Source organism: Diospyros lotus, chromosome 5, assembly GCF_014633365.1.
Source record: "Diospyros lotus cultivar Yz01 chromosome 5, ASM1463336v1, whole genome shotgun sequence".
NCBI lineage: Eukaryota > Viridiplantae > Streptophyta > Magnoliopsida > Ericales > Ebenaceae > Diospyros > Diospyros lotus.
In genome coordinates this window covers 35,768,113-35,794,639 of record NC_068342.1, presented here as the reverse complement: position 1 = coordinate 35,794,639, position 26,527 = coordinate 35,768,113, and the positions used below count along the sequence as shown (strand labels likewise).

The following is a 26,527-nucleotide window of genomic DNA, read 5'->3' as shown; positions in this document are numbered from 1 at the left end:
TTTGTTTGAGATTGTTATATTGCAAGCCACAAGATATAACAAGACAATTAAAAATAAGACAATAGAATAAATACAATATATAATGGTTCATATCTCATGCACCTAATCCGTTCTCTCATGATCTAATCACCCTTGGAGTTTCACTAAATCCAACATCAAGATTTTCACCGTAACTCACATTGGAAACTAATACACACTTAGATTTTCAATGATTCTAAACAACCAATACAATCCACAACAAGATTAAGTGAATGTTTGTCTACACTGGACACAAATGAATAAATCAATATGAACAATATACAAGACAATGATATACAAATAAATCAACAACCTTAGTTTGGTAGAGAGATTCAGATTTGACTTGAGTAACTTTTCTCTACTTACCTTGAGACTCTTAGATAGATATACAATGGAGCTTGAGAGCCTTGGATTGCTTGGAAATTGGTTGAGGGCCTTTTAAAAGCTTGTGGATGCTTTTGATATTCAAGATAACAAATCTTTTTCACCATTTCGAGCCCTAAATATATAGGCACTACTGGATGACTTGCATAACGATAAAAAAAATGACTGTTGGGCTCAGGTAGTTGACTTTACTAAAGAGAGAGTTGACTGTTGTTTAAATGAGAGTCAACTTCTCCATATAGGAGTCAACTATCCAAGAATTGGCTCTCGGCTAGATCTCTGCATAACATGCTTTCAACCATGTCGACGAACGCTTTGCCAAAGTTGACTTTTGGCATATTAGGAGTCAACTTTTTGGTCTAAATTTTGAAAAAATTATTTTTATGAATTTTATATTTATTTGAAAACTAATTTTAATAGAAAATACCACTTTATATAACACATATACTATAGAAAAAATATTTTATAAATTAATCAAAAATAATTAAGAGCTACAATTTATATATTATTTAAAATATTAATTTTATTAATTATCAAAATTTAATTAGAGATTAAATGAAACAAATTGGCCCAACAATTTTCTGTCAAGAAGGTACTATTGTGGGCTTTTTACCATTGGAAAATTCTATTCGCAGCCACGTTTTTGCTCTTCGTAGTTATATTTTAATATACCTAAAATACCCTCTTTTGAAAACTTATTTTTACCTTTACACCCACTTTCTCTCTCAATCAATTACTTGCCACCCACCTATTCATAACGAATACAATACAACAAAAAAATCAGATGCTATGCAGTCGAAAATAAAAAAATAACAATAGAACAATACACATACATACACAAACACACACACATATATATACATATATACATTAACAGTCACATATACACCACATACACAAACATAAATATATGTATATATACACACACACACATACATATATATACACGCACACATATATATACACACATACATATATACACACACATATATATACACACACATACATATATACACACACACAAATATATATATACACACACACATATATATATATACGCACACATACATATATATACATACAAGAAACGACGACCATGGCTGTCGAGTTTCACGGCCTCCTGAACCCTGGGGTTTAGGGCGCTTGAAGGTTCCCAAACGCCAAGATTTGGGCGTCTTAATGGCCCCCGAACCCCAGGGTTCGGGGTGCACTGAAGGCCCCAAACCTTGGGGTTCGGGAGGCCTCCATTTCTTATTATTTTATTGGCCAAACTCTGTAATTCATTTCTTATTATTTCATGCTCGTCATTGCAAAACTATTTTCTCCTTGCCATAACAAAGAGGTCACTAATTTCTATTGTTTCATGTATACCATTATTTAGTTTTTTTCACTCAGTCAGTCGGAGTTAGCCATAGATTACTACAGTTAAATGTTAATGACGATGTGGGCAGAGTTTGACGAGGAAGATAATAACTACTCAAAAAAATACCACAAATCATTCTATGGATAAGTAAATAAATGAGTTTTGAAAATTATAATAATATCTTTATGTATGTATTAGTGTCTTTTATAGGAGGTTAGGAAGTTGGATTCAAAAAACTTTAAGAAATCCATATTTCCTGAACCCCAAAATTAGGGAAAGTCTTTCCCAAACCCTAGGATTCATGAAATTTGGGCTTCTTCGAATCCTAAGGTTCAGAGAATGCTATGATTCCTGAACCCCAAGGTTAGGAAAACATGGTATTTCCCGAACCCCACGATTCGGGAAATTTGGGCTTCCCCGAATTCTAGGGTTTGGGGAAAGCCATGTTTCCCGAATCCTAGGATTCGGGAAACATTACAAATATTTTTTATTTTAATTTATAAATAATTAGATAAAAAATAAAATAAAAAAATTAAAGATGTGAAATCATCACTATAAAAAAATTAAAATATAAAATATAAAAAAATCATCACTATCAATGTCCCTGCATATTAAATAAAATTTATGAAAAAAATATGTATTTATTTTTTTAAAAATTAAATTATTCAAGTCCAATACTTAGATAAAAAATTAAGTATAAAAAAACATGTTAATAGAAATATTTAATTAAAAAATAGGTTTGAAAAATAATTACATAAAATAAAAAAGTAAAGATGTGTTCCCCAAACCCTTGAGTTCAGGGAACTACGGATTTCCCGAACCCATGGGTTCGAGAAATCCATACTTACATAAAATATTATTTTTTTAAAAAAATATGTATTTGTTTACATAAAATCAAGTGCAATACTTAGATAAAAAAAATTAAGTATAAAAAAAAAATGTTAATCAGCACTATTTAATTAAAAATTAGGTTTGTTGAATACTTTTTTAAAAAATAAAATATAAAAAATTAAAGATATAAAGTTCGGGAAATCATGAATTTCTTTACCATCGCACTAAAATCTCCGAACTTAAACCAATTGTAAAATAAAAAATCCAAATTCATTACTTGAAAATTTCGATGAGATGAGGTAATTCTGGCGACAAACAAACAGCAAGCGACAAAGTAGAGAAAGCAATGTGTGGGTTGTGTCTGTGCGCAAGGTATGAGATATGTGAGAAAGGGTAATTTTAAAATATAAGTGGCTATGAAGAATAATAAAAATAGGCGTTAAAGAGTAATTATAATTTTTTTTTTTGTACTTATAGATGTGAAGAGCAAAAATTTGAAATAGAATTTTCCAGTACAGTTTATTCTATGTTGTCCTTGTACGTTGGGGAATTTGTGGTCTGGGATCAAATTACGATTGTCCTCCTTTTGTTCTTTTGGATTACTTGGGATTTCTGGGATTGTTTGATCTTTACATATGATATTCAACCTTTGTAAGTATTACTGGTGATTGTTTTGAATATATTGCAGATTTTATGTTTATTTCTATTTGAATGTATTATAAAATTTATATTTATAATTTATGTTTAAATTATTTTTTATATTAAAAATTATATTTATAAAAAAATTATATTTATAAATTTACATTTTTATTTCGCGTTTTTTTTAAATATAATTTATTTTTTTATTTTTATATCAAAAGTATTTTTCATTTGCCACCAGTCACGAGCTGGAGTCCCTGTGAAAAAAACATAGACCGGCAAAACAGGGTTTTTTTGGGACCCAAATATTTCAGAGTCCGCCAGAACCCAATAATTTCTTCAAAATTCAAATTTGAATTTGAATCCATGCCAGTACCTCTCTACGGCTTCTGGCATCTAAATGCTGCGCGTACCTCCATGGGGCCGCTCCCCAAGCCATTATATATAACTCAATCAGTGCTGCTCCCCAAGCCACCGCCACATGACTCACTCCAGTCACTTGAACATTTACAATGGTTTTACAATGTACTAAACAAAAAGAAGTAAAAATCTTGGTATTAATGGATGCAAATTGATGTAACAATACATGGGAGAGCTTCCCTGCCAAATATGGAAGCCCGGCCAACTGGAAATTACAACAGACAAGAACCACGATTGCTGTGGACCTGCGATAACTATTGTACAGTTTGTGGATAGTGTTTAGTTAAATGCTATTACCTTCAGTGAGGTTGAATAATAGTCTGAATTTTTTGGAGTACTGGATAGTGTCCAACTACTATGCAGCTTTCACTTTCCCCAATTGATTCCGGGTAAGGTCCTCGGCGTAGAGTATGCCATCGGGTGAAAGGAGGCGCCGGAGAGCGATAAAGAATCGAGACTGAAGACGAAAAAGTAAAGGAAAATGACAATTATTCGGATAGGTTCAGATGAAGGCATATTGGCATGAGCACTGCAATATATGTGAATGTTTACCCATTGAAATCCTACGAGGGCGCACCAGCAACTGGGCAAACCGTATCCTCTACTGCTCACCAGCTGGTGTGAAGAAAAAGGAATAACTTGTTAGTGCTCTAATGGCTACCTTGAAAATATGGAGGCAGAATTGTTCAGGTGATCCCTGAAATCTTAACATATGTTGAATTTTCATTAATTGTCTGTTTATGTATGGTGGTCTTGAGCACTAATAGAAATGGGAGGCAACTGAATCGAAAGAATATAAAATATAGGGAAGAGGAAGGAAGAAAGGTGAACCCATACCATTAGGAAAAGAGTACCTAATGAGAAGCACCCACTCATTGACAAACTAATAAATTTAAGGTCCCGTCCAGCCTGCACAAGCAAACAAGACTCCTGACGGTAAACACCAAACTACAAAATCTTTTTCACAGGTATTCTTTCGTATATTTTTGTTGTTGTTGTTGTTGATCTGTTTTGTCATTTTCATTGCAGATGCTCTTGCATCAGCGGGTAATACAAAATTCTAACTCCTAGACACCATGAAATGTGAACTCAATATAGTGTATACTCACAAAGCTATCCTACACATGTTTGGATTAAACTTATCTCCAAGACATGACACAGATAAGACTTGAAAATTGGTGGAAGAATCAGTATTAATGCTAAACTAACATACCAGCAACGTTCCTTCGAGGCAGTGAATACTGGGTGTTATACACAACGCCAAGAAATATGGAATCAATACTCCGTGCATCTGCAAGAATGAAAGAGATAAACAAGCATAAACATAAAAAGTATCACACATCCATAGGACTGTGTCTTGTTACATGGTTCTTGTCCAATCTAAGAAAATAGAATTTGACAAGCGAAATAATTTCAAGTCAACCCTGAAGAAGGCCACAGACATATACGTGAATATCTAGAAAATACAAAGTTGTTTTATAGGCAGAGCAGGTATTTATTTGCTAATTCTACTAAAAAAATTTAAACCATATACTAAATTGCGATAATGCACCAAGTGGTATGGTGATTGGCTTTTGATTCACAAGCATTAGATATTCACATTCAGGAGTAAATGGGTCTATAGTTGTTGGGGTCTCTCTTTAGTGGCTTTTCACATAACACAAAACTAGAAGAATTCTGGTAAGCTTTTATAAATTTTCAACAGAGAGATAAGTTCCCAGGTTCTTTCCTTGATAATAGAAGATGACCATAGGACAGAAAATTTTTTACTCCCGAAGGTTAAAACAAGGTCATATATAAAAGAAACAAAAGAGAAAATACAAATAGCAGAGTACTCACCTCCCCTATGACCTCAGGATCTGGGGAAAAGAATTTGGGGAACATAAAGGGAACAAATGTTCCAACAGATCCTAATATTAGTCCACTAAGTGCACCAATAATCAGCAGCGACTTTAATAGCATTCGAGCCTGTTGACAAAGCAAAATGTTTCAGAACATTATTTGCATACAGAAATCATAGAATGCCAGTTATCGTCAATTGGAATTTTCCACCATCAACTATAGGCATGCCAAGATACAACTTTGTCCACAAAAAAAATTAATTCTAGAAAATTCATTACCGTACTTTTTAGCAGCAAGATGCTGAACAAATGTTGACAAACTCCATTTGCAGAAATCAGAATCAATAAAAATGAATGTACTTAGCAAAAAGATAGAACATGTCTGACCTTTGCCAGACTTCGATTGACTCCATACATTAACTCAGGCATAAAGGATTGAGCAGTTTGAGAGAGAGGCTCACCCCATACAGTACACATGCAGTAGATTTGAATCATGACCTAGAGCGACACAACTTGTCAGTGTAAAATCCACCAATTCCCTGTGAACAAGAGCTTAATGCAGAGAAATAAGTACTTTTAATATGGAAAGAATAGAGTATGTGGGACTAACCTGATGAGCAGCAACAGTGTGTGTGCCCATCGATGTAGCAAAATATACAATGAGAGAGTAAAATGCAACCTAAACCTCAAATGTGTCAGATAATGGCATAACAATGCATGTATTAGATTGCATAGTAAGAGAATCAATCAAAACATCACAAACCTTGGACAACATTGTCACAAACACTGGAGCAGCAAGCATAAATATTTGCAGAAGTTCACTGGGTGATGGCAAAGATATATAAAAAGCATTATAGCCTTTCTTATTCAAAGATTCAATCATCATATAACCTGCGATTACCTAAAATTAAAAAAGTATGCTAGTAAGTAGCAGTACTAGAAAAACAAAAACAAAAAAGTGAGCCAATTTGGACAATGAGAAATGAAAATGTGGTAAAAATAAAGAAATGTCCCTCTAATCACTAAGTCTTCCCTACCTGTGATGCCATTGTGGCCCAAGCCGCTCCAGCAATTCCGTAACCTAAGAATGTGCATAGAACAACATCACCAACGGCATTTACTGCACTGGCAACAGACAAGGCCTTCAAAGGTCCCCATGAATCCTTCATGCTAAGACTGTTCACCAAAATGGACACAATAAGAGCTTGTACATGTATGAGTAATAATTTAGAGTAATACTCAATAAACTAAAGTTGATAAAAACTCAAATAAAGCAAAAAAATAAGCATCAGTCTCATAGTACCAAATCATGTTAAAACATGGGCACATATTAAGAAATTCAGTTCTAAGTAGCTATTTATCTGTTAGTACGGTAATCCACACTGAAGAATAATCAAAATACATGGAACCCCATGCAAGAATTTTCTTTTGAAAAAAGCATGCTGAGGCATTTGTTGGAATGATGCCACGGCTTGTAAATCATCAACCGCATAGTCACTTGGGATTCTTCGGTTTAAAGAAGCATTAGCACTATATTCATGTATATGCCACTCAGAGTAGTATATTTGCACCTTGCACTTTGAGCAACCCATCCAACAAGCAATGCAGGCCATGCTAATCCTCGGATCTACTAACAGAAAAATTCCATTAAAATTAATAGTCATCACAACACATTAAAATGTCATTTGTAACCATTAGGTTACTTATTTTGGTTAAACTTTAAGTGAAGGAATGGAAGTTGGCTGCAGCATATGTCAAATAATTGCTCAAAGTAACAAGAATTAAAGAACACAATCTACTATCAGATCGAATGACCATTTGATGCTGGAATTATCTTCTTGTGCAAAGGGAACAAGAAGAAATCAGAGCTTAACTAACTGATTTCTGTGTTGATAATCTTCCCAGTTAAAAAATAAGTTAACACTATGTACCATAGTATGATTATCCAGCAACATCTGTGATGCCAGTGAAAAGCCCTGGATTGTTCTTTTTTTGCTTCTCTACTATGGTTCATCCTTGCCATGCCTCTATAGAACCTTCAACCTCTAACAACTTACCCCTAAAAAAATGATTAATTGTACTATAAAATCCAATTTAATGTTGGAATAGGTGTGTTAGGCTTGTAACATTTAGACTATAAACCCTAGGGATTAGGGGTGGGAAGCTAGTGTATGACCAGTAGTTACTTTGAGTTCGGTTTTTGTTATATAGATTTGTTAAAGAGTCCTCGTCACTGGCTCTGATATGTTATAGGTGTTTCAGATACATCCATGAAGAGGCCCAGCCGAGTGCACCTTCTCCTTTACAACACTATGAGTAAACAACTTATATTATGATGTGTTTTCCTTACATGAAGATTTATTCACATCACATTGGTTTCCATTACATAATTATGCATTGGCTATTATTCAACTAAACAATATATACATATTTATCTATCTTTCTCATAATACACAGTATAAGCTAAAAGAAGAATGATTTCTATTTCACCATAATTGAAAAAACATGACTCCTCTCTTCTTATAGAGGGAGGATACAACAAATTAGGAAATGATCAAACTAGGAAACAATTTATAGGATATACAAGATATTCCTATTCTAAAATAGAATTAATCAATCAAAGAGATTTAGGCCATCAATCAAGAGATTGTAGTCAATCCCCACTAATCAAGGGATTGGTCTCCTTCCCATTTCAACACTCCCCCTCAAGCTCGCTTGAAGATATCTTCCATGGAAAGCTTGCTCACTAGACTTTCAAACTATTTCTTATGTAACACCTTTGTGAGGACATCAACAACTTGATCAATTGTTGGAATATAAGGCATACAAAACATGTAGAGGTGGATAATTTGTTTTGTCATGGAGGACCAGATTGTGAGTAATGGAGATCGCAGATTTGTTGCCACAATAGACCTTTGTCGATAAGGAAATAAGAACCTTCAAGTCCTCCAATAATCTTTTTATCCACATAACCTCACAAATCCCGTGGCCTATTGAATGGAATTCGGCTTTAACATTACTTTTGGCTACTACATACTGTTTCTTACTCCTCCAAGTGACAAGATTATCTCCCACAAAGGTGCAATAGCCCAAATTAGATCTTCTATCTGTAATGTTGCTTCCCCAATTTGCATCAATATAGGGCTCTATGGGTAGATGTCCTTGTTTTTTGAAGAGCAATCCTTTTCCAGGTGTTTCCTTTTTAGGTACATTAGGATTTTGTAGGTAGCTTCAAAATGCTCTGAAGCTGGTGAATGCATAAATTGACATACCACACTCACTCCGAAAGTTATATCAGACTGAGTGTGAGATAAATAGATGAGTCTACCCACAAGTCTTGGGTATTTCTCTCAATTTACCACATCTTTGGCTTCAACAAGTTGTAGCTTCAAGTTGGGTTCTATGGGAGTTTCTACAATCTTGCATCCAAGCATTCTTGTTTCATTGAGCAAATCTATGACATATGTTGATTGACGAAAATTCCCTCTTTTGATCTTGCAAATTCCATCCCAATGAAGTACTTTAGGGCCCCCAAATCCTTGATCTCAAATTCATGTGCCAACTTTCTCTTAAGCTCTCCAATTTTTGCACTATCATCACCGATCATTATTATATCGTCTACATATACAATCAAAATAGTTTTTTTTACTGTTTTTAGAGTGCTTGAAGAACGTTGTGTGGTCAGCTTGACTTTGAATGTAACCATAGCTCTTCATTGCCTTTTCAAATCTTTCAAACCATGCTCTTAGTGACTATTTTAGACCATACAAGATTTTTTTCAATTTGAACACCTTGTTGGCACTAAGGTTTTTCTCAAATCCAGGTGAAAAATCTGTTAACACTTCTTCCTCTAAATCTCCATTCAGAAAGGCATTCTTTACATCAAGCTGGTGTAGAGGCCAATTGGAATTCACTACTAGAGAGAGGAGTACTCGAATTGAGTTTATCTTTGCAACCAGAGTGAAGGTCTCTTGATAGTCAATACCACAAGTTTGGGCAAACCCTTTGGCAACAAGTCTTGCCTTGTACCTCTCTATGCTCTCATTTTCCTTACATTTTACAGTGAAGACCCATTTACACCCTACATTTGAGAGGGATAGGCCTAAATGGTGGGTGAGACGGTGTGAAATGGTGTTTTATCAATATAGAGTGGCTGAAAGGGAGAAGGTGAACATGGCGGCTGCGTATATCAATGATGTGGCCGATGCTTGGTTCCAAAATTGGTGTAGAGGCAGTGTAGAATGGAGTTGGTTGGAGTTTGTGAATGGCCTTTGCAACTGATTTGGGGAGAAGACTAGAATCGATGTTACCGAGGAATTTAACAAGCTGAGACAAAAAGGGACAGTGGAGGAGTATCAGGTGAGATTTGAGGAAATAAGATACTTGCTATCATTATCTCACCCCTCCTTGGATGAAGCTTACTTCATGTCTAGCTTCATCAGCGGGTTGGATGATTAGATCCGGCCCACTGTGAAGATGCTCTACCCGACATCGGTGGGGTAGGTGATAGAGCAGTCTCATCTCTATGAAATGGTCTGGAGGCCTTTGCAAAGAGGCATAAGTTGTCCTCTAAGGGGATGGAGGAATGAGTAAAGGGAGTAATTAGCCTTGGCAGAAGAGTGGACCAATGAGGAAAAGCCAATCAATTCCACCCCCAGCCAAGGCCTTAACATTGGATCAGAAGAGGTAAATGGGGCTTTGTTTTCGTTGTGGAGAGAAATACGGGCCAGGACATCAGTGTAAAAGGATGCTCCTGACAATGGAAGGCCAAGGAGAAGAGGAAGAAGTGGAAATATAAGGGGAAGAGCAGGAACGACGAATGGAGAGGGAAGGAAAATGGGAGATATCTATGCAAGCCTTACAGGGCTATGCCTCGGGCAAAGTACTGAAAGAAAAGGGAATTGTGGGAAAGAGAAGGTTGGTGGTACTCACTGACAGTGACAATATCCATAGTTTCTTAGATGAAGAAATAGCCACTGCCTTGCAATGTGAGTTGCAGGAGACTCCCCTATTGTATGTTTTGATTGCTAATGAGAGTCGTATGGTGAGTCAACTCAAATGCAAGGAGTTTGAATGGGTGATGAATGGATAGAAATTCTTAGCCAATTTGAGAATTTTCAGGTTGGAAGGCTACCACATCATGCTAGGAGTGGACTAGATGAGGACGGTTAGTCCCTTGGTGTTTGACTTCAACACTCTAGAAGTCACATTTGAAATGAGGGGGCAAAAAGTCACGCTTAAGGGCTATCAAGAGAAGGGGGAGTGCAAGTCCATGTCAGGAAACAAGTTGGAGAAACTCCTGGAACAAGGAGGGACCTTTGTTTGGTAGTTATATTCTCTCTATGCCATAGATAGAGAAGTAGATCAAAGGGAAGACCTTCCCAAGGAGAGACAAGGAAGAGGATGGCACCCTATACCTCGAGCCACAGTACCAGCCATCACTGCCCCCACACCGGTTCCTTGACCATTCAATTCATCTCAAACAAAATAGTGAACCGATTAACCTAAGAGCATATTGATCCTCCCCTGTTCAAAAAGCTTATAGATTGAAAAGCAAGTAAGGGAGATGTTGGGAAAATCCCTTATCCAACCGAGCCAAAGCCCATTTGCTTCCCCGATTCTCTTAGTGAAAAAGGACGTCTCATGGAGGTTCTGTGTAGACTACAGGCAACTAAACTCCATAACCATCAAAAACAAATTCCCAATACCTATTATTGAGGACCTCCTAGATGAACTAATCGGGGCCTCCATCATTTCCAAACTATACCTCACTTCAGGGTATCATCAAATTCGAATGAACCCTAAAGACTACCCTAAAACGACCTTCCGCACCCACCAAGGACATTATGAGTTCTTGGTCATGCCTTTTGGCCTTACAAATGCCCCTGCAACTTTTCAAGCACTTACGAACCACATCTTTGCTCCTTACCTTAGAAAATTCGTGTTGGTATTCTTTGATGACATTTTAGTCTACAACCCTAACCTAGACCAACCGGCACTTAATCCACCTAAGGAAGGCATTTGAAATCCTCAAAGACCATCAACTTTATGTAAAGAGGTCGAAGTGTACTTTTGCAGAGACCAGGGTGGAGTATCTTAGTTATATTATATCTGGCAAATGGGTAAGCACCGACCCTTAAAAAGTTGCAACTATGGAGTGTCACAACTCAAGGGTAGTTAGAAGGGCATTATTGTAATAAGGTTGTAGTAGTAGTTGGAGGTATTTTGTGAGTTGTTAGGAGCACATGGGTGCTATTTTTCAGATTTCATTTACTATTGAAAAGCCTATAAATAGACCCTAATATGTAGAGAAAGGTATGTTGATGAATGAAGTGGATTCTTATCTCCCTAATTCTCTCTCTCTCTCTCGTTTCCTCTCTAATCTCTCCCACTCTCTTTCTTTGATTTCTCTCTCCCTCCTTTAATTCTATCATCCAGTTCTCTCCCTAATTCCAATCACAACCCTAGGTAACCCTAGGAATGTGACATGGAGCAATGGCCCAAACCTAAAACCCTTAAAGAGTTGAGAGGGTTCCTAAGACTCACGGGCTACTACAGTAGGTTTATCAAGGGGTATGGAGTGATCAGTAAACCCCTCACCCTCACCAATTTGCTAAAGAAGAATAACTTCCACTAGGGTGATAAGGCTAAAGATGCTTTTGAGACTCTCAAGAATGCTATGACTCAAGCCCCCATATTAGCCTTGCCTGATTTCTCTAAGGAGTTCATTCTAGAGACTGGTGCTTGTGACACCGGGATAGGGGTGGTATTAATTCAAAAGTGCAGGCCTGTAGCTTATATGAGTCAAGACCTCACTCCAAGGCATCTAGGCCTAAGTATCTACGACAAGGAGCTATTGGTCATGTTAATGGCCATTGAGAAATGAAGATATTATTTGGAAGGAAGGCAATTCACCATCCGGACAGACCATGAGAGCCTGAAGTTTCTCTCCCAACAGAGAGCACATAATCAGTTACAGAGGCTAATGGGGTTTGATTGCATAATTCAGTACAGGAAGGGGAAGAAGAACTTAGTGGCAGATGAATTACCACTAAGGGAGAATGAAGCCAATTGCCATGTCATATTTGCTTTTGTAACACCCCGCCCTTTTTCAGGGCATGTCACTATGTTGGGGCTCAACATAAAAATATACATTCTCTTTGCATGATACATTTATTAACACCTCAAATATCGTATTTCAAAGGGAATCCCCCAACATATCATTACAAATGCAAAAGCAATAATCGAAACCTGATATGGTACATAACCGAGTTCACATTAATCATAACATAAGAATATGTACCATCATATCTTCAAAACTTAAATACATGGAGAACTATCTCTCGCAAATAACAACTGAGTAACTCAGATATAATCAAATGATACCTCAATATAACCAAAAGATACCTCAAATAACAATGAATCATAACAATGTTACATAATCGATTTCTCAAAACATCATTCGTAACATATATTGTTCTTACATTTACAAGGCATAACATTGTTAGCAAATCGTGGTACATTTCCTTGATCCAGCAGTTATGAACAAACAAGCTGGATCAAGGAAATTCTAACCAGGCTAGCAATACAACCCTAGGAGGATTCAAGGTATGTTCTTAAGGAGGGGTTGCTAAGATACCACGATTTGGTGGTAATTGGGGAAGATGAGCAGCTAAGGAAGCGAATCCTATAGTCCCTACATGATTCTCCCATAGGTGGACATTCAAGGCTAAATGTGACCTATCACCGAGAAAGACAACTCTTTAACTGGCTAGGACTTAAAAAAGATGTGACCAAGTATGTCCTGCAATGCACCACTTGTCAAAGGTGCAAGCATGAACAAGTGCCCTACCCGGTTCTTCTCCAACCCTTGGAGATACCCTCCCAGGTGTGGGAGCAGATCTCTATGGATTTCATCGAATGGCTGCCCAGGTCGGAGGGTTTTGATACTATCTTAGTTGTGGTTGACAGTATAACCAAGTTCAACCATTTCATCACCCTAACACATCCGTTTACTGCTATAGAGGTGGCAAGGAAGCTGATGGACTTTGTGTTTAAGCTACATGGGTTGCCAAGGGCAGTGGTCTCAAATAAAGATAAGGTATTTACAAGTCAGTTTTGGAAAACCTTATTCCAAGGGTTGGGAATTGGGTTACGGTTGTCATTAGCTTACCATCCAGAAATTGATGGGCGAATTGAGTGGGTAAATCAGTGCTTAGAAACGTACCTAAGGTGTTTATGCTTTACAAAGCCAAGGAGTTGGAGTAGGTGGATGGCTTTGGCACAGTGGTGGTACAACACCAACTACCATACAACCCACAAGAGGACTCCATTTGAATCACTTTTTGGGTATCCACCCCCTATAATTCCTACTGTCATGCATTACACTCCAGCCGAGACCACAACAGATCAATATTTGCAGGCAAGACGAGGCCTTGCAAGTGATAAGAAGGGAACTTACTATGGCACAACAGAGGATGAAGCAAATAGTAGATAGACATTGCACAGACAGGACCTTTGAGGTTGGGGAGGAGGTATATTTGAAGGTAAAAAGGTTCCAACAACACCTTTTTGCTAAGGGTCCTACATCTAAAATCAGCCCTAAGTACTGCGAGCCCTTTAGAATCATTGCCAAGAGAGAACCCATGGCCTATCGATTACAACTTCGTGATGGAGTGGAGTTGCATCCAATGTTCCATGTATCCCTTTTGAAGAAGGCAACGGGAACAACTGAAGGAGTAAGCAGGGAGGTCCCTGAGCTAATTAAAGATAGGATTGTGGAAGTGGAACCCAAAGTTGTGCTGGATAAGAGGGTGATCTACCAAGATTCCCCTCCCCTCACATAGGCCTTAGTGCAGTGGACCCACTTGCACCCCGATGACACCACTTGGGAGTACCTTCTAGATCTTCTCCAATGATATCCAAGGGTGGCCAGACTTCTCTAATTTCTTGGGGAAAAAGAAATCATTGAAGGGGACGAGGGTTGTCACAGCTCAAGGGCACCACTGTAATTGAGTGTATATGAGTGGAAGGGGGGTACATGATTGTAATTAGAGGTTGAGATGTAGGGGATTAGAACCAAGTGCACATGGCCACTTGAGATGAGTTGTTAGATGAATTCTCTAAAAGTTGTAACTAATTAACTCTCCTATAAATAAGAGATGCACACAAGGATGGGGATCATGTGAGGATTATTCCACATATCTTTTCCCTCCAATTGTCTCATTCTCTCTATCTCTCTCTCTCTTTCTCTATTCTCTCTCTCACTCTCGTGTTCTTTCTTTCCCACCTATTCTCGGTTCTTCCTCAATTATGGAAGAACCTTCTCGTCAGACTTCAGATCTAACAATTAAGGAGGAAGCCACCCCTGCAGGGGACCGATTACCAAATTGGGCATAAGCCTAGTACATTGCCACAAGGGTTGACAATCGCAAACAAAGCAGAGAGAGGTGTCAGTTGCTAGACTAAGGAAGGGATGCGATGTGGCCTTACACCCAAGTCCCAGCAAGGAACGATGTTCAAGGAGCAACCATGCCATGTCAAGACTCCAAGGAGGAGGAAGAGCCAGACTCATATGAAGCAACAACCAGCTACTAGCTAGGATGCAACAAGGTGAAGGTCAAACTTTGGCACTAATAGTTGAAGGACTTCAAGGACATGCATGTGAGATCAATGTATAAGACTTAAGGCCCAACTCTTACGGTTGGGAAGGATGATCCCTGGAAAGTTAAAGGCATAGAGGGCACCTCCAAGCATGACTAAGTTTTCTAATAAATAGGTGGAGGAGGTGTTAGCCAATTAGGTGATATGTAAGAAAGGGGATAGTCGTGGACCAAATATCTCATTAAGTGAAAGGGCTTGCCTAAGTGCAAGGCTAGTTGGGAGATTCGACATACTTTTAATAGTTCGAAGGCTAGTTGAAGCGCAACGAGAAGCAGATGACAATGGGCATTGCTAGATTAGGTGGGGAGAGTGTCATACCCCACCAATTTTGATGTAAGCAACATGCTAGAATGAAGGCCTGGAGGTTTCTTGCAAACTTTGAGAATTCTTTAGTTCCATGCGGAATGTCCTAGTCATTTCCTGGATTAGTACAGAAGGTTCTAGTGGTTCTGGAGGGTTCCAATTCCTCACAAGTTCCAGAACATTCTCTGGTAAGATTTTGGATAGTTGTGTAGCATTTATGTAGAATGTTCTAAAATTCAGTCTCAACCGTAGATTAGAGTCAATCTCCATTGCCAATTTTGAAGCGGTGGGTCTATACATGGGAGAGGCCCCAATTTGCCATTGTATCCTGGAGATAGTTATCTTGAGTGGACCCTTAGAGAGCTTCTTTCACTACTTTCTCTCTCCAGAATACTTGCCTCCTGTTCTCAATCTCCTCATATCATTTTGTGAGCGCAATAGGCTGACTTATCATCACCAAGGAGCGTGTCACTTGCTAAGTGCCGGTCAATGAAAGCTTGGAAGAACCAAGACCATGACACATTGCACACCTGCCTTAAGATTTGGATTTCACAGCTGAGCTTACCAATTGCAGCTCTGAATAAATCTAGTTAAAATTGAGAGAATAAAGCAACATTTTTTTTTTTCAAGTTACACCAATTTAAGTTCAAAAGAAATCTACTAGTAAGAAAATGGCATGGAACTTATTATACTCTGCTATCAGTCTGTAGTTTCATGTTTTATTTGCATAGCTCAGGTACTCAAATAAATAACAATGGGAATTGACGAGATAATTCTTTGGATTTTTTCAAAATCACTGGGCAATAAACCTGGACAAAGGATAGAAGACTATATTTAATGCCTCAAGGCTTCCACTAAGAACAAAAAGGGTGAAAATTATACGTCTACTAACCTATTAGGGAAGCCAATACTTCTAGAGAGGCATAAATAGCAAACGAAAGAGCCCAGCTACGAATTGGTTTCATATCAAATTTTATCAGTTAAATGGATGTAAGAGAAATTATGCAAAGGATGTTACTTCAAGGTGATTGAACCTGAACATATGTGTTTGCTGCAGGAATGATCTGCACATTCTTTGCACCAGTAAAAGCTGGAATAGGTGAAATTAGCAAATTAATCATTGTGGACACTATCTGCTGATAGTGAAGAGAAAAAAACATGAATATATCTTCAAATATAATCCAGTACTGCACCCATTAGAAATTGATAATAACCAAACATAGAATGAGTCGCCATTACCAGTTAGTGCCCATGCACCCATGAATCGCGTGAAAAATAGCATCAAGATACCACAAGCCAACCCAATACAGAGCAAGATAGATATCTGTTGCTGAACCTGATCTTTGTCCTGCACTGACATTGATTCGTCAAGCAGTATGGGAATATTAACATTGCTACAGTGAATAACAAGTTAAATGCATCTGTAAACTATAATATTTTGCTGCAAAATGGATAGTTTATATGACTCTTGCAAAAGCCAAAAATACACCAAAAGAAATCACCATGTGCTGGGAAAAAAAGGAAAAAATCAATATGCAGTATCTGAGTGCAAATTTACCAGCACACATGTAAAAAAAAAGGCAAAAAATAGTATGATTTATTAGCATTACAAATTTTCTGATTCAAACAAGCAGGAAGAGAACATCTGATGAATATCTAAAAGCTTATCTAAGAAGTGTTCTTTGCCACCTCAGAACCCAGGCTTATCCTTTCTTAGGACATTCCCTTCTGTTGAGGCAGCAGTTAGATGGATAAATTATTTCTAATTTCCAGAATCCTTTTGGTTATCATTTTAAGTAGGAAGCTCTAACTAATGCATGACAAGAATAAGAGTTAGATATCTTGGAAAAGAAGCAACTTCTGCCACTGATGGATTTGGAAAGGTATCCAAGATGTCACTAGAGATAGCCAATAACTGAGTCTGACAACCTGCTTTGCTACAATGGCTACCTTGTTCAGATAAGTATGGAAGTTATCAACTCCATAAATATCTTGATAGTTGAACAGTTTAGCACAAAATGAGAACTCAGGATGTCTCAAATGAATGTCTCTCTGCACTTACCCGTTTAACTGCCTAGTGAAAAGCTGATTGAGAAACAGTGGTTGTACCAATGCCAGCCCATATGAGAAGCAGTTCAACAAAAAGAGCAGAGTCACATGGTTCTATATCCCAATACATGGAAATCGCTCCTGTTAAAGGAACAACTTCAATTAAAGAGGCTTTGACCACCTCAATATGTGACATTCTATGATGCCTCTTATATGTACGGCATATTTTGAATATATCCTGTTTATGAATAAGAAAATCTGAAAACATTCTATATCGTAGAGATTAGCTGTCTGTGAAGATCAGTATATTAGACTCTAGAGTTTTGATAGCCTTTTTATAAGCAAGACTCAATCTATAAAAGCTTTACTTTTGTACATATTTAAAACACGTTCTAATCCTCAGCATTTAATGTTGTGAAGGTTCACAGCTTAATGCCTAACTCCATAAAACTCAACAAGTTCAACTTTCATAACATATTTGATAAACTTTATAGTGACAACATTTCAAGAACATCTGAACTACAGAGAGGATAACAACTACTGTAAATATTTGGAAGAACAGTTAACCTCTGGTATTAATTATTACCAAAGTTGATATTTTGATCCTGTGTCAGAAAAAACTATATATAACTTTAATGGGCTTGACTATCTACTTTACAAAAAGCCAATTCTGTTGAGAAAATGTTGGCACACATCCAATCATTCCAGTATTAGTAGTCTTCAATCAATCATAAACAATTAAGTGCAATCTATAAGATAAGAATGTAAAGTTTAAGAGGACAAAAGTTCAGTGAGGGCATGGTATGCAAAACTCAAGTTCACTTTCTAGGAACCTCTGCTCACAAGTACTGGCCAAGCTCTTTTAGAATAGCAAAACCGACAATGCCTTCCAATAATTCAACTAACCAACCAACCAACCAACCTGTTTTGCTAGTGAAGTCGCAATCATATTTGACGTAGCAATTGAAAGGAACATAAAAACATAACTCATATTATCACAAAGCACGGTCCCAGGCCCTGCCAGAATGTAATCAAATATCACAACCACTGAAAACTAATAAAAAGATACTTCGCAATTATTTGAGATCATTCGCGTTCATAGAAGTGTATTACCTAAAGCGGCGAGCTCAATGGCGCTTCCTTGACCAATTACAACAGTGTCAATCAGACTCATCAATGGTCCACAAATCCATAACCCAACGGCCGGCCCCGAAAACTTCACAATTTCAACTATTTGATTCCAAAGACTGCCATTCCCCACGAACTCTTCTCTTTTGGATTCAACCACCTCAGTCGCCGAAACCGAGGCCACGTTCTCGGCATTTTCGGCTGAAACTTCAGATTCCTCGCCGACAATTTCTTGGCTCGGACTAATGCAGGCAGTAATCAGCCGACTGCAGCGATTATCAAACAATATCCTAATCCCTGATAGACCTTGGTATTTGCGATGGCGATGGCCCGAAGAGAAGCAAACACGAGATTTGCTTAAGCATGTCGAATGAGACTTCAATTTTTTGAAGCTCGGGTTTTCGATTGCAATAAGATCGTGCCGATTTAGGGTTTTAAGATTCATAATTTCGTTGAGAGAGAGAGAGAGACGGAGTGGGATAGGAGGGAGGGGAGGGAAATGAACGGTTTATACGTGGAGTTTCAGCTTCTAATGAATTTGAAACTGTTCGATTGGAGGCACATGGAAGCTTTGCCTCCAGAAAGTAAACCGACCAACCCAACGCCCAGACGAATGATAAATACGCAAAGCCTAAAAATTCACATATTATGATTTCCCATTGTTGCTACCAAAAAAATCAAAAGAATATTCTCGTTACCGTTCAAAATATCACGCACAATTTGATCTATTTTCAAATCCCAACCGTTCAATAATGTATCAGTCTTTTAAGTCTTTTATCTGATCATGTTAAGTCGGTTAGTTATTTTTATGTATAATTTTATTTTTTAAAATAATTTTAGTTTTATTAGTAAGAAGGGCACAGTTTACATCAACAAATAATGATGCTCAAAAAGTACAACAATCCGGTGGTAAATTCCTCTAGCCATTTCTGGACCTTGAATAACAAAGAGATCATGATTGGTGTAGTCTAGAGTTTCAATGAACTGAACAGCTTTCGGGCTGATAATGAGGTTCTACCAAAATTAAAAGAAACCAGCATGAAGAATAAGAAATCATGGCAGCCAATTCATCAGTGATGCCATTTTGCCTGGCTGAGTGCATTTGGCTTCTTGCCGGTTTTGGTTCCAGAGATGGGCTACTGGAACTGGAAACTAAGCGATTTTGGGCTTCGCCAGTTGGTACTGAGTTGAGTCCTCTGAGTAGAGTATGCCATGGGGTGAAATGAGGCGGCGAAGAGTGAGGAAGAAGCGAGCCTGCGAAGAAGGAACGAGATAGAGAGAGAGAGAGAGAGAGTTCAAATGGAGGAAATTGGGAAAAGAATTGGAAATGTTGTTTTTCTTACCCATTGAAATCCAACGAGCACGCACCAGCAGCCTAGCAGACCGTATCCTCTGCTACTGACAAGCTGCATGGAAGATTAGGAGTTCAGCACAACAAATGTTAATCTGCAAATTGATCTGAATAACTCGTCATCGAACCAAGTTAGGCTTGGTGCATAGGTTCATAATATCGACTGACAATACAAATCAGCATAAAAGAACAATGTGGCTGAGTTCTAAGTCGAATGCCCTTCCTAATATAACCCTCTATCTAGAGAATGATGTAAAGTTCCAATTCTATGAAAAGTTTCATGTGATAATTGATATGATCATTTTCTATTACATGGTTGATATTCTAAAATCAATTAGTACAACATGGAGACACGACTGATTGATCTGAATTAGTAAAGAGAAAAGGTTGATTTCAAGGAACTGAGAAATGTTTCATACCAGCAGGAGAAGAGAGCCCAAAACGAAACATCCGCTCATGCTGAAGCTGATAAATTTAAGATCTCGTCCAGCCTGCAGAAGCAAAATCACAAGTAATACCAAGAAACAACTTTCAGAAAGCAGAAAGACAACTTAGCAATGGAAGCTTGAAGTTGCTATATAATGGGTTTTCTCACAAATTAGAGATGAGACCAAGAACTCGAAATAGTCTCATACAGAACCGAGGATTGTTAAAGACTAATTCGAGTATGAAAGTAAGGGTAGAAGTACCAGTAATGTCCCCTCAAAGCTGTGAGTACAGGGTGTCACACACAAAGCAATGAAGAATGGAATCGACACTTTGTGCATCTGGATGATCGGGAAACAAGGGAAAAAATGTTAGCAAACAATGGATAATATTTTCATAACTCACCGATCACATAACAAGATGAAGAAATGCAGTATCCCTAAGTTTGTTGCTAGGTATGTGTTTTCTCTGTTTTTGAAGATGATAGTAAGAGATGAGCTCACTGCTAACCTAAACAGAATATTATCACCTGTCAAAGACAAGCACCTAGAGATTAAAAAAAAAAAGATTTTCCTCTCTTGAGTACTGAGCTTATTTCTCTATGGCTTAAATCTTTTTACTTGCTGACGTAGTGAATTGATAGGATGGAATAGTTACGGATGCATTATAATCAGCAATATTATTCACCACCATTAAAAAGAAGGACGCTAATCATACTATTAATGATCCAAGACAACATTAGAATCAAAAGAAAATATAACTAACCTCCTGTATGACTTTTGGATCAGATGTAAACATCCGAGGGAAAAACCAAGGAATAGATGTTCCGATAGTTCCTAATAACAGCCCTAATAAGGATCCAATGATCGCCAGGGACTTTAACAGCATTCGAGCCTGTTTGGCAACATAGACCATTCAGCGTAAATTTTTGGCATAGGAGGATCTATAAATATATGAATTGCAGTGAGTAAATTGTACTTAGTAAGAATCAGGTGAAAAGATACCATACTGCCTGGTAAGTAGGAACTTGTGCAAAAATACCAAGCCACGGGCTTCTGAATGATGAAAGTACAGAGATCGAGTTCGGAGTATTCACCAATACAAATGAGCATTAACTAACCTTTGCTAAATTTCGATCAAATCCATACATCAATTCGGGCATGAATGATTGAGCAGTTTGAGAGAGCGGCTCGCCCCATACCACACACATGCTGTACAATTGAATCAGGACCTGGAGGTAATTGCAAGGGGACCTTGTAAATGGACATAAGCTCCTTACCAATGACAGTTAGATCAAAAGAGACAGTAGCTTGCATTGTAGATAGTGGTGTAAATAAATTAACCTGATGAGCAGCAACAGTGACAGTTCCCATGGATGTAGCAAAATAAATAATGAGAGAGTAAAAGGCCACCTGGGCATAAATAACTATTAGATGCAATGTATAATGAAGTTTGAGCAGTTATGACAAAAAAGTCAGACAAGAAAGCTTGAACACCTTTGAACTGATTGTCACAAACACTGGAGCTGAAAGCGTGAGTATTTGCGTAATTTCACTGGGCGATGGAGGAGAGATGTCAAGAACACTATACCCTTTTCCTTTTAGAGCTTCAATCATCATAAAAGCTGAAATAACCTGAAACATATTCCAGATAGTGGAAGAATTGGTAAATAAATGTACTAACTTGGGTGCATTAACTAGAAAATACAATAAAGACAGTGAAACAAAGATAAAGACACTTTGAAATGTTTATTCTCATGCCTGTGACACCATAGTTGCCCAAGCTGCACCAGCGATGCCATAGCCTAAATAACCGCACAGGATGACATGACCAATGATGTTTATGGTGCTGGCAACTGCCAAGGCCTTCAAAGGTCCCCATGAATCTTTCATTCCAAGACTGCACCAGAGGAAACACCATATTACAAATATGAACTCCAAAAAGTTCTCAACTTCTCATGCATTCAAAAGGTTGGGAGAAATATGACTCTGGGTAGAGTACTTTTCTCATTCGCATTACTAAATAAGGTTAATATAAGGCTGTCAACAGGAACAATATATGATCCACAACTCTTCAATTGGTTTGCATATCTGATCATGCATTAGTATATTGACTGTCATGCATTGACATTAAACAATAAGACAATTACTCTTTAATTGCGTTAAGAGAATAGAAGTCCTATTGTCTTTTGATAAGTGCAATTTGGTGAATAATTAGCAGACAGATTGTATTTTCTTCTACCTTGCACTCTGAGCAACCCATCCAACAAGGACAGCGGGCCAAGCTAAGGCTCGAATCTACAAAAGAACAAGGTTCTTTTCAGATAAATAAGTCACCAAAAACTATCAAGATGAGAGAAAATAAAAGAAAAAAGACTGACGCCAATCCCAAGGTACAGGAAAGGGGTCCATTGGAGTGATAGTGAATGGAAGAAAATACGGCATCAAAATACTATATAAAATCATTCAAAAGGCAGGTCTGAATGCCCCCACATCTCGCCTGACCCTTTCAGAACTGAACAATCACTTGTATGCTTATGTATTATAACAGGTCATGCTAGGCATGTCAGTTAAGGTGGTGAATATTTACAAGCAGATATACAAAGGGATGCAAGTTAGCTTGAGTTAAGGTTGATTCAAGTCACTCCTACTGCTCCACCTAGGAGGTCACCTTCTTTCAGGACAAACAACCTCTGGTTTGGTGCAACTTTTATACCTACTGTTATAGTGGCAAATGACAATGCCCATCAAATGAAGGCAATTGGGAATTGGAGAACAAGAAGGCCTTCAAAAATTGATAGCTTTAGAAGCATTAAACACCTCAAGGCATCTATAGAAAAGGTATTCATCTAGCTAACGAACGGTATTGCGAGGGGTATACTAGATCCCTTGGACCTGAAATAATATTCTATGAACTCTATTTCAGGCTCACGTGATTCAATAGATTGTCAAATCTAATTTTTGAAGCCAAGTTTATATGTTAAGATATAAATAATTGTTCATTCTATGAAATAAAGGCTCCATGTTACTGCACGTACAAATTTGTGTGACAGGACTTTCCTGCACAATAAAGTCCAATTTCATGCCACCTTGGTAGCTGAACAAGCTTCTACATAATTGTGAAGAAAGATCACCAAACCAACAAAATTTCATAAACTGTCATCTATGTTGTCCATTTTTTTCTGTATTTTATAAAGAACATACAATGAATCGGGAGGGAAGAAAGGATTATGTGGACATTGCAAAACTGTTGGCATAATCAGTTTTTATATGACGGAATGTAAAGAAGATTTATCCAATCTTAAATGAACCTGAACATATTTATTTGCTGCAGGCACAACATGTGCATTCTTCGGGCCAGTAAAAGCTGGAAAATAAAACAATCAGTAAATAATCAGCCACTGGGTACCAGTTAGTATCTCCTAATAAGACAATCAGGGCATGGCATCAGATACAAGATAATTACTTGTTGAATTAGTCTTTATTACCAGTGAGCAGCCATGTGCCCTGGGATTTCATAAGCAAAAGCATAAATACACCACAGGCCAACCCGACAAACAGCAAAATAGATATCTGACGTTGGACTTCCTTCCTACCCTGCACCAATATTAACAAGTTAAACATTCTGTCTGCTGATGGATCAACTTGAAAATGAAGGCTTCTTAGACCACAAGCATGAAAAGTTACTAATAATTGGATTTTAATGGTTGCAGCCTGCACTTGGACACCATATTAACAAGTTAAACAAGGTTGTCGTCATCATTTACTACACCTTATCCTAACCAAGTTATGGTCTGCAGAACAGCTGTCATAATACCAATTGACTTCTAAAAGTCATAGGAGAATACAAATCCATGCAAAAGAATAACGTGACAAAATTTTATGTTCCCCATTTTGACACAACCCTCTAGGAAGGGAAAGTTTGAGATTAAGTTATAACACCATCTTTATATGGAAATGCTTTATGAGATGGTGATAATGAAGATAATTGAAAGGGGGGGGGGGGGGGAGCCAAAATTGGGGGATAGATTACCTGTACTTAACAAGGATAACGATAAAAAAATAGAAATTTTACATAATATTTTCATCCAGAATGATATGGCTGGTGAACAACCATAGACAAGGAAAATACTCAACAATCAAAGTGGTCATGTTCTCTTTGTTGTTTACAAACCGTCTTCAGTTTTTAGTTTTTCAAAATAGTGAAAATATGTTTATTTTCATATTTTCAAAAACATATCTTTGAAAACAAGAAAAAAAATTGTAAAGAAAACTCAAAATAATAAAAAGTCATTTTGGTTGTTTTCATCACAAACACGCTCCAAATTTTTAAAATGCGAAAAACGCTACGGATAAAAAAACGCGTTTTCAGCAATCTCAAAACAGACACTTAAAACATAAAACTAAAAATGAATTCAAAACTCAAAATTCAAAACTGAAACATGAAAAAAACAGTCCCTTAATGTTTTTTCTACATTATTCTGGAACCACTTTCTATACATCTTGATAATTATGTTAAGGATTAACTTTCAACAATTGGGCATATTCAACCTGTCTGGCTAGCGCAGTGGCAACCATATTTGACGTGGCGATGGAAAGGAACATAAATATATAACTCATATTGTCACACAGCACTGTCCCCGGCCCTGCCAAAGCCAAACAAAAAACAGTAGCCAAATCAAGCCATGCAAAACACAAGTAAAATGCATTCGAATCTTGTGGTTTAGGTCATTTGCAATGACACTCGTGGTTTAGAAATTACTCAAATCTCTATTGTTTTCTTTTTTTGTACAGAGACCCCTTTTATTATTAATGTCATTAGAAGAGTGCAGATAAATTGCATTTAAACCCCTTGTGATTTGAACTATCTGTAATAAAACCCTCTTCGTTATAGGTCATTTGCAACCAAACCTCTATTAAAATGATTTTTTTAATTCCCAATAGTTTGCTTTTTTGACAGACTCCTACTGTTGACACCGTTAGAAAGGTACAGGTAAATTGCATCCAATGCCCTCGTCGCTTGAGTCATCTAATTTGTGATAAGTCTGTCCCTTGTGTTTTGGGTCATTTGCAATGAGACAGGGCTCTTGCCACAAATGACCTAAGTCACAAAGAGTTTGAATACAATATATCTAAACTTTTGTAATGATGTTAATAATGGATGGGGTCTCTGCAAATAACACAGACCACGAAAGACCATGAAAGACGCTCACAAGAATTCTTATTGCAAATAGCCCAAATTTTACGGCCATTACCTAAAGCCGCAAGATCAAGAGAACTTCCTTGTCCAATCACAGCAGTGTCAATGAGACTCATCAACGGCCCACAAATCCACAGCCCCGTGGCGGGCCCCGAAAACTTCACGATCTCCACCATTTGATTCCAAATGCTCGAATTAGGGGCGAACTCTTCCCTTCTCGTCGAAACCGGCCCAGCTTTCTCTGCTCGCTCTTCTTCCGTCGATGAGACAGAAGGGATATTTTCGAACCTTTCGAGTTCATCCTCGGTTTGGGGTTCCAGAAATGGAGTTTCTTGGCCTCGAGTAATGCAAGCCGTTATTAGTCGACTCTGCCGGAGATTAGAGATTCGAACACTCGAGCAAATTCGAGAAGGGTTCCTGTAGTTTGAGGAATGGAAACTGGTGTTGTTGAAGAAAGCTGGAGGACTGGAGAGTTGTTTAATCTCTGGGTTTTTGGCTGGAACATGATGGTGGCGAATTGAGGCTGTAAGCTTCATTCCTGCAATTCCACTGTATGGAGGGAGGGAGGGAGAGAGAGTGGGGGAGGGAAAGAGAGAAAAGTTGATTTGTGCGGTTGAGGCGAATTTAAAAGGGTTGGAGCCGAGTGAAGGCTTGGCGGCTTGGCTCCTCAATGTCAGATTATTAAATAAATAAAATTGGTGATCACCCATCGACCAAGGTGGTAGTTAAAGATGACAATCAACACTGCCGCCGCCCCCCCCCCCCCCCCCCCCCCCCGAGATGAGATCTACTGTCCCATCCCCTATTTCTTAGTTATCCCTCCAATTAAATTATATCTCCTCATCAAATTAATACATAATTATATATATTAATAATATAAAAAAATTAATTTTTTTTAAAATTTATTTTATA

At 37.7% G+C, this 26,527-nt stretch overlaps 2 protein-coding genes across 4 annotated transcripts; both read right to left on the bottom strand.

Moving 5' to 3' along the window:
• Positions 1 to 3,764: 3,764 nt before the first annotated feature.
• LOC127801756 (protein DETOXIFICATION 46, chloroplastic-like) lies at positions 3,765 to 19,243 on the bottom strand. Of its 3 annotated transcripts, none has more exons than XM_052337140.1 (14): positions 18,625 to 19,243; positions 18,434 to 18,528; positions 16,702 to 16,810; positions 16,497 to 16,552; positions 7,068 to 7,123; positions 6,534 to 6,672; positions 6,260 to 6,397; positions 6,107 to 6,175; positions 5,884 to 5,994; positions 5,495 to 5,623; positions 4,869 to 4,946; positions 4,510 to 4,564; positions 4,208 to 4,270; positions 3,765 to 4,112 (listed from the first exon to the last, which is right to left on the bottom strand). In XM_052337140.1, exons 1-13 carry the CDS (start codon positions 19,082 to 19,084, stop codon positions 4,257 to 4,259), a joined length of 1,509 nt encoding a protein of 502 aa, XP_052193100.1. In that variant the 5' UTR covers positions 19,085 to 19,243; the 3' UTR covers positions 3,765 to 4,112; positions 4,208 to 4,256. The 3 variants fall into 3 exon arrangements, with proteins under 3 accessions (XP_052193100.1, XP_052193098.1, XP_052193099.1); XM_052337138.1 differs by having other exon boundaries at positions 4,493 to 4,564; positions 18,625 to 19,239; XM_052337139.1 differs by lacking the exon at positions 4,510 to 4,564.
• Positions 19,244 to 19,502: 259 nt separating this feature from the next.
• LOC127801755 (protein DETOXIFICATION 46, chloroplastic-like) lies at positions 19,503 to 26,276 on the bottom strand. Its single transcript, XM_052337137.1, has 14 exons — positions 25,671 to 26,276; positions 24,967 to 25,061; positions 23,904 to 24,012; positions 23,727 to 23,782; positions 22,658 to 22,713; positions 22,177 to 22,315; positions 21,913 to 22,050; positions 21,760 to 21,828; positions 21,537 to 21,647; positions 21,182 to 21,310; positions 20,680 to 20,757; positions 20,410 to 20,481; positions 19,983 to 20,045; positions 19,503 to 19,893 (listed from the first exon to the last, which is right to left on the bottom strand). The coding sequence occupies exons 1-14, from the start codon at positions 26,149 to 26,151 to the stop codon at positions 19,792 to 19,794; spliced, it is 1,698 nt and encodes a 565-aa protein (XP_052193097.1). The 5' UTR covers positions 26,152 to 26,276; the 3' UTR covers positions 19,503 to 19,791.
• Positions 26,277 to 26,527: the final 251 nt, after the last annotated feature.

Bases quoted from the DNA above. Each gene is read 5' to 3' on its own strand.
- LOC127801756 (XM_052337138.1), bottom strand. From the start codon at position 19,084: ATGAATCTTAAAACCCTAAATCGGCACGATCTTATTGCAATCGAAAAC. The intron at 18,529-18,624 runs GTAATACACTTC...ACATTCTGGCAG, and splicing joins CATTGAGCTCGCCGCTTTAG to GGCCTGGGACCGTGCTTTGT. The intron at 16,553-16,701 runs GTAATGGCGACT...CACCTATTCCAG, and splicing joins GGGTGCATGGGCACTAACTG to CTTTTACTGGTGCAAAGAAT.
- LOC127801755 (XM_052337137.1), bottom strand. From the start codon at position 26,151: ATGAAGCTTACAGCCTCAATTCGCCACCATCATGTTCCAGCCAAAAAC. The intron at 25,062-25,670 runs GTAATGGCCGTA...TGGCTTTGGCAG, and splicing joins TCTTGATCTTGCGGCTTTAG to GGCCGGGGACAGTGCTGTGT. The intron at 21,648-21,759 runs GTTAATTTATTT...AATTACCTCCAG, and splicing joins TCACTGTTGCTGCTCATCAG to GTCCTGATTCAATTGTACAG.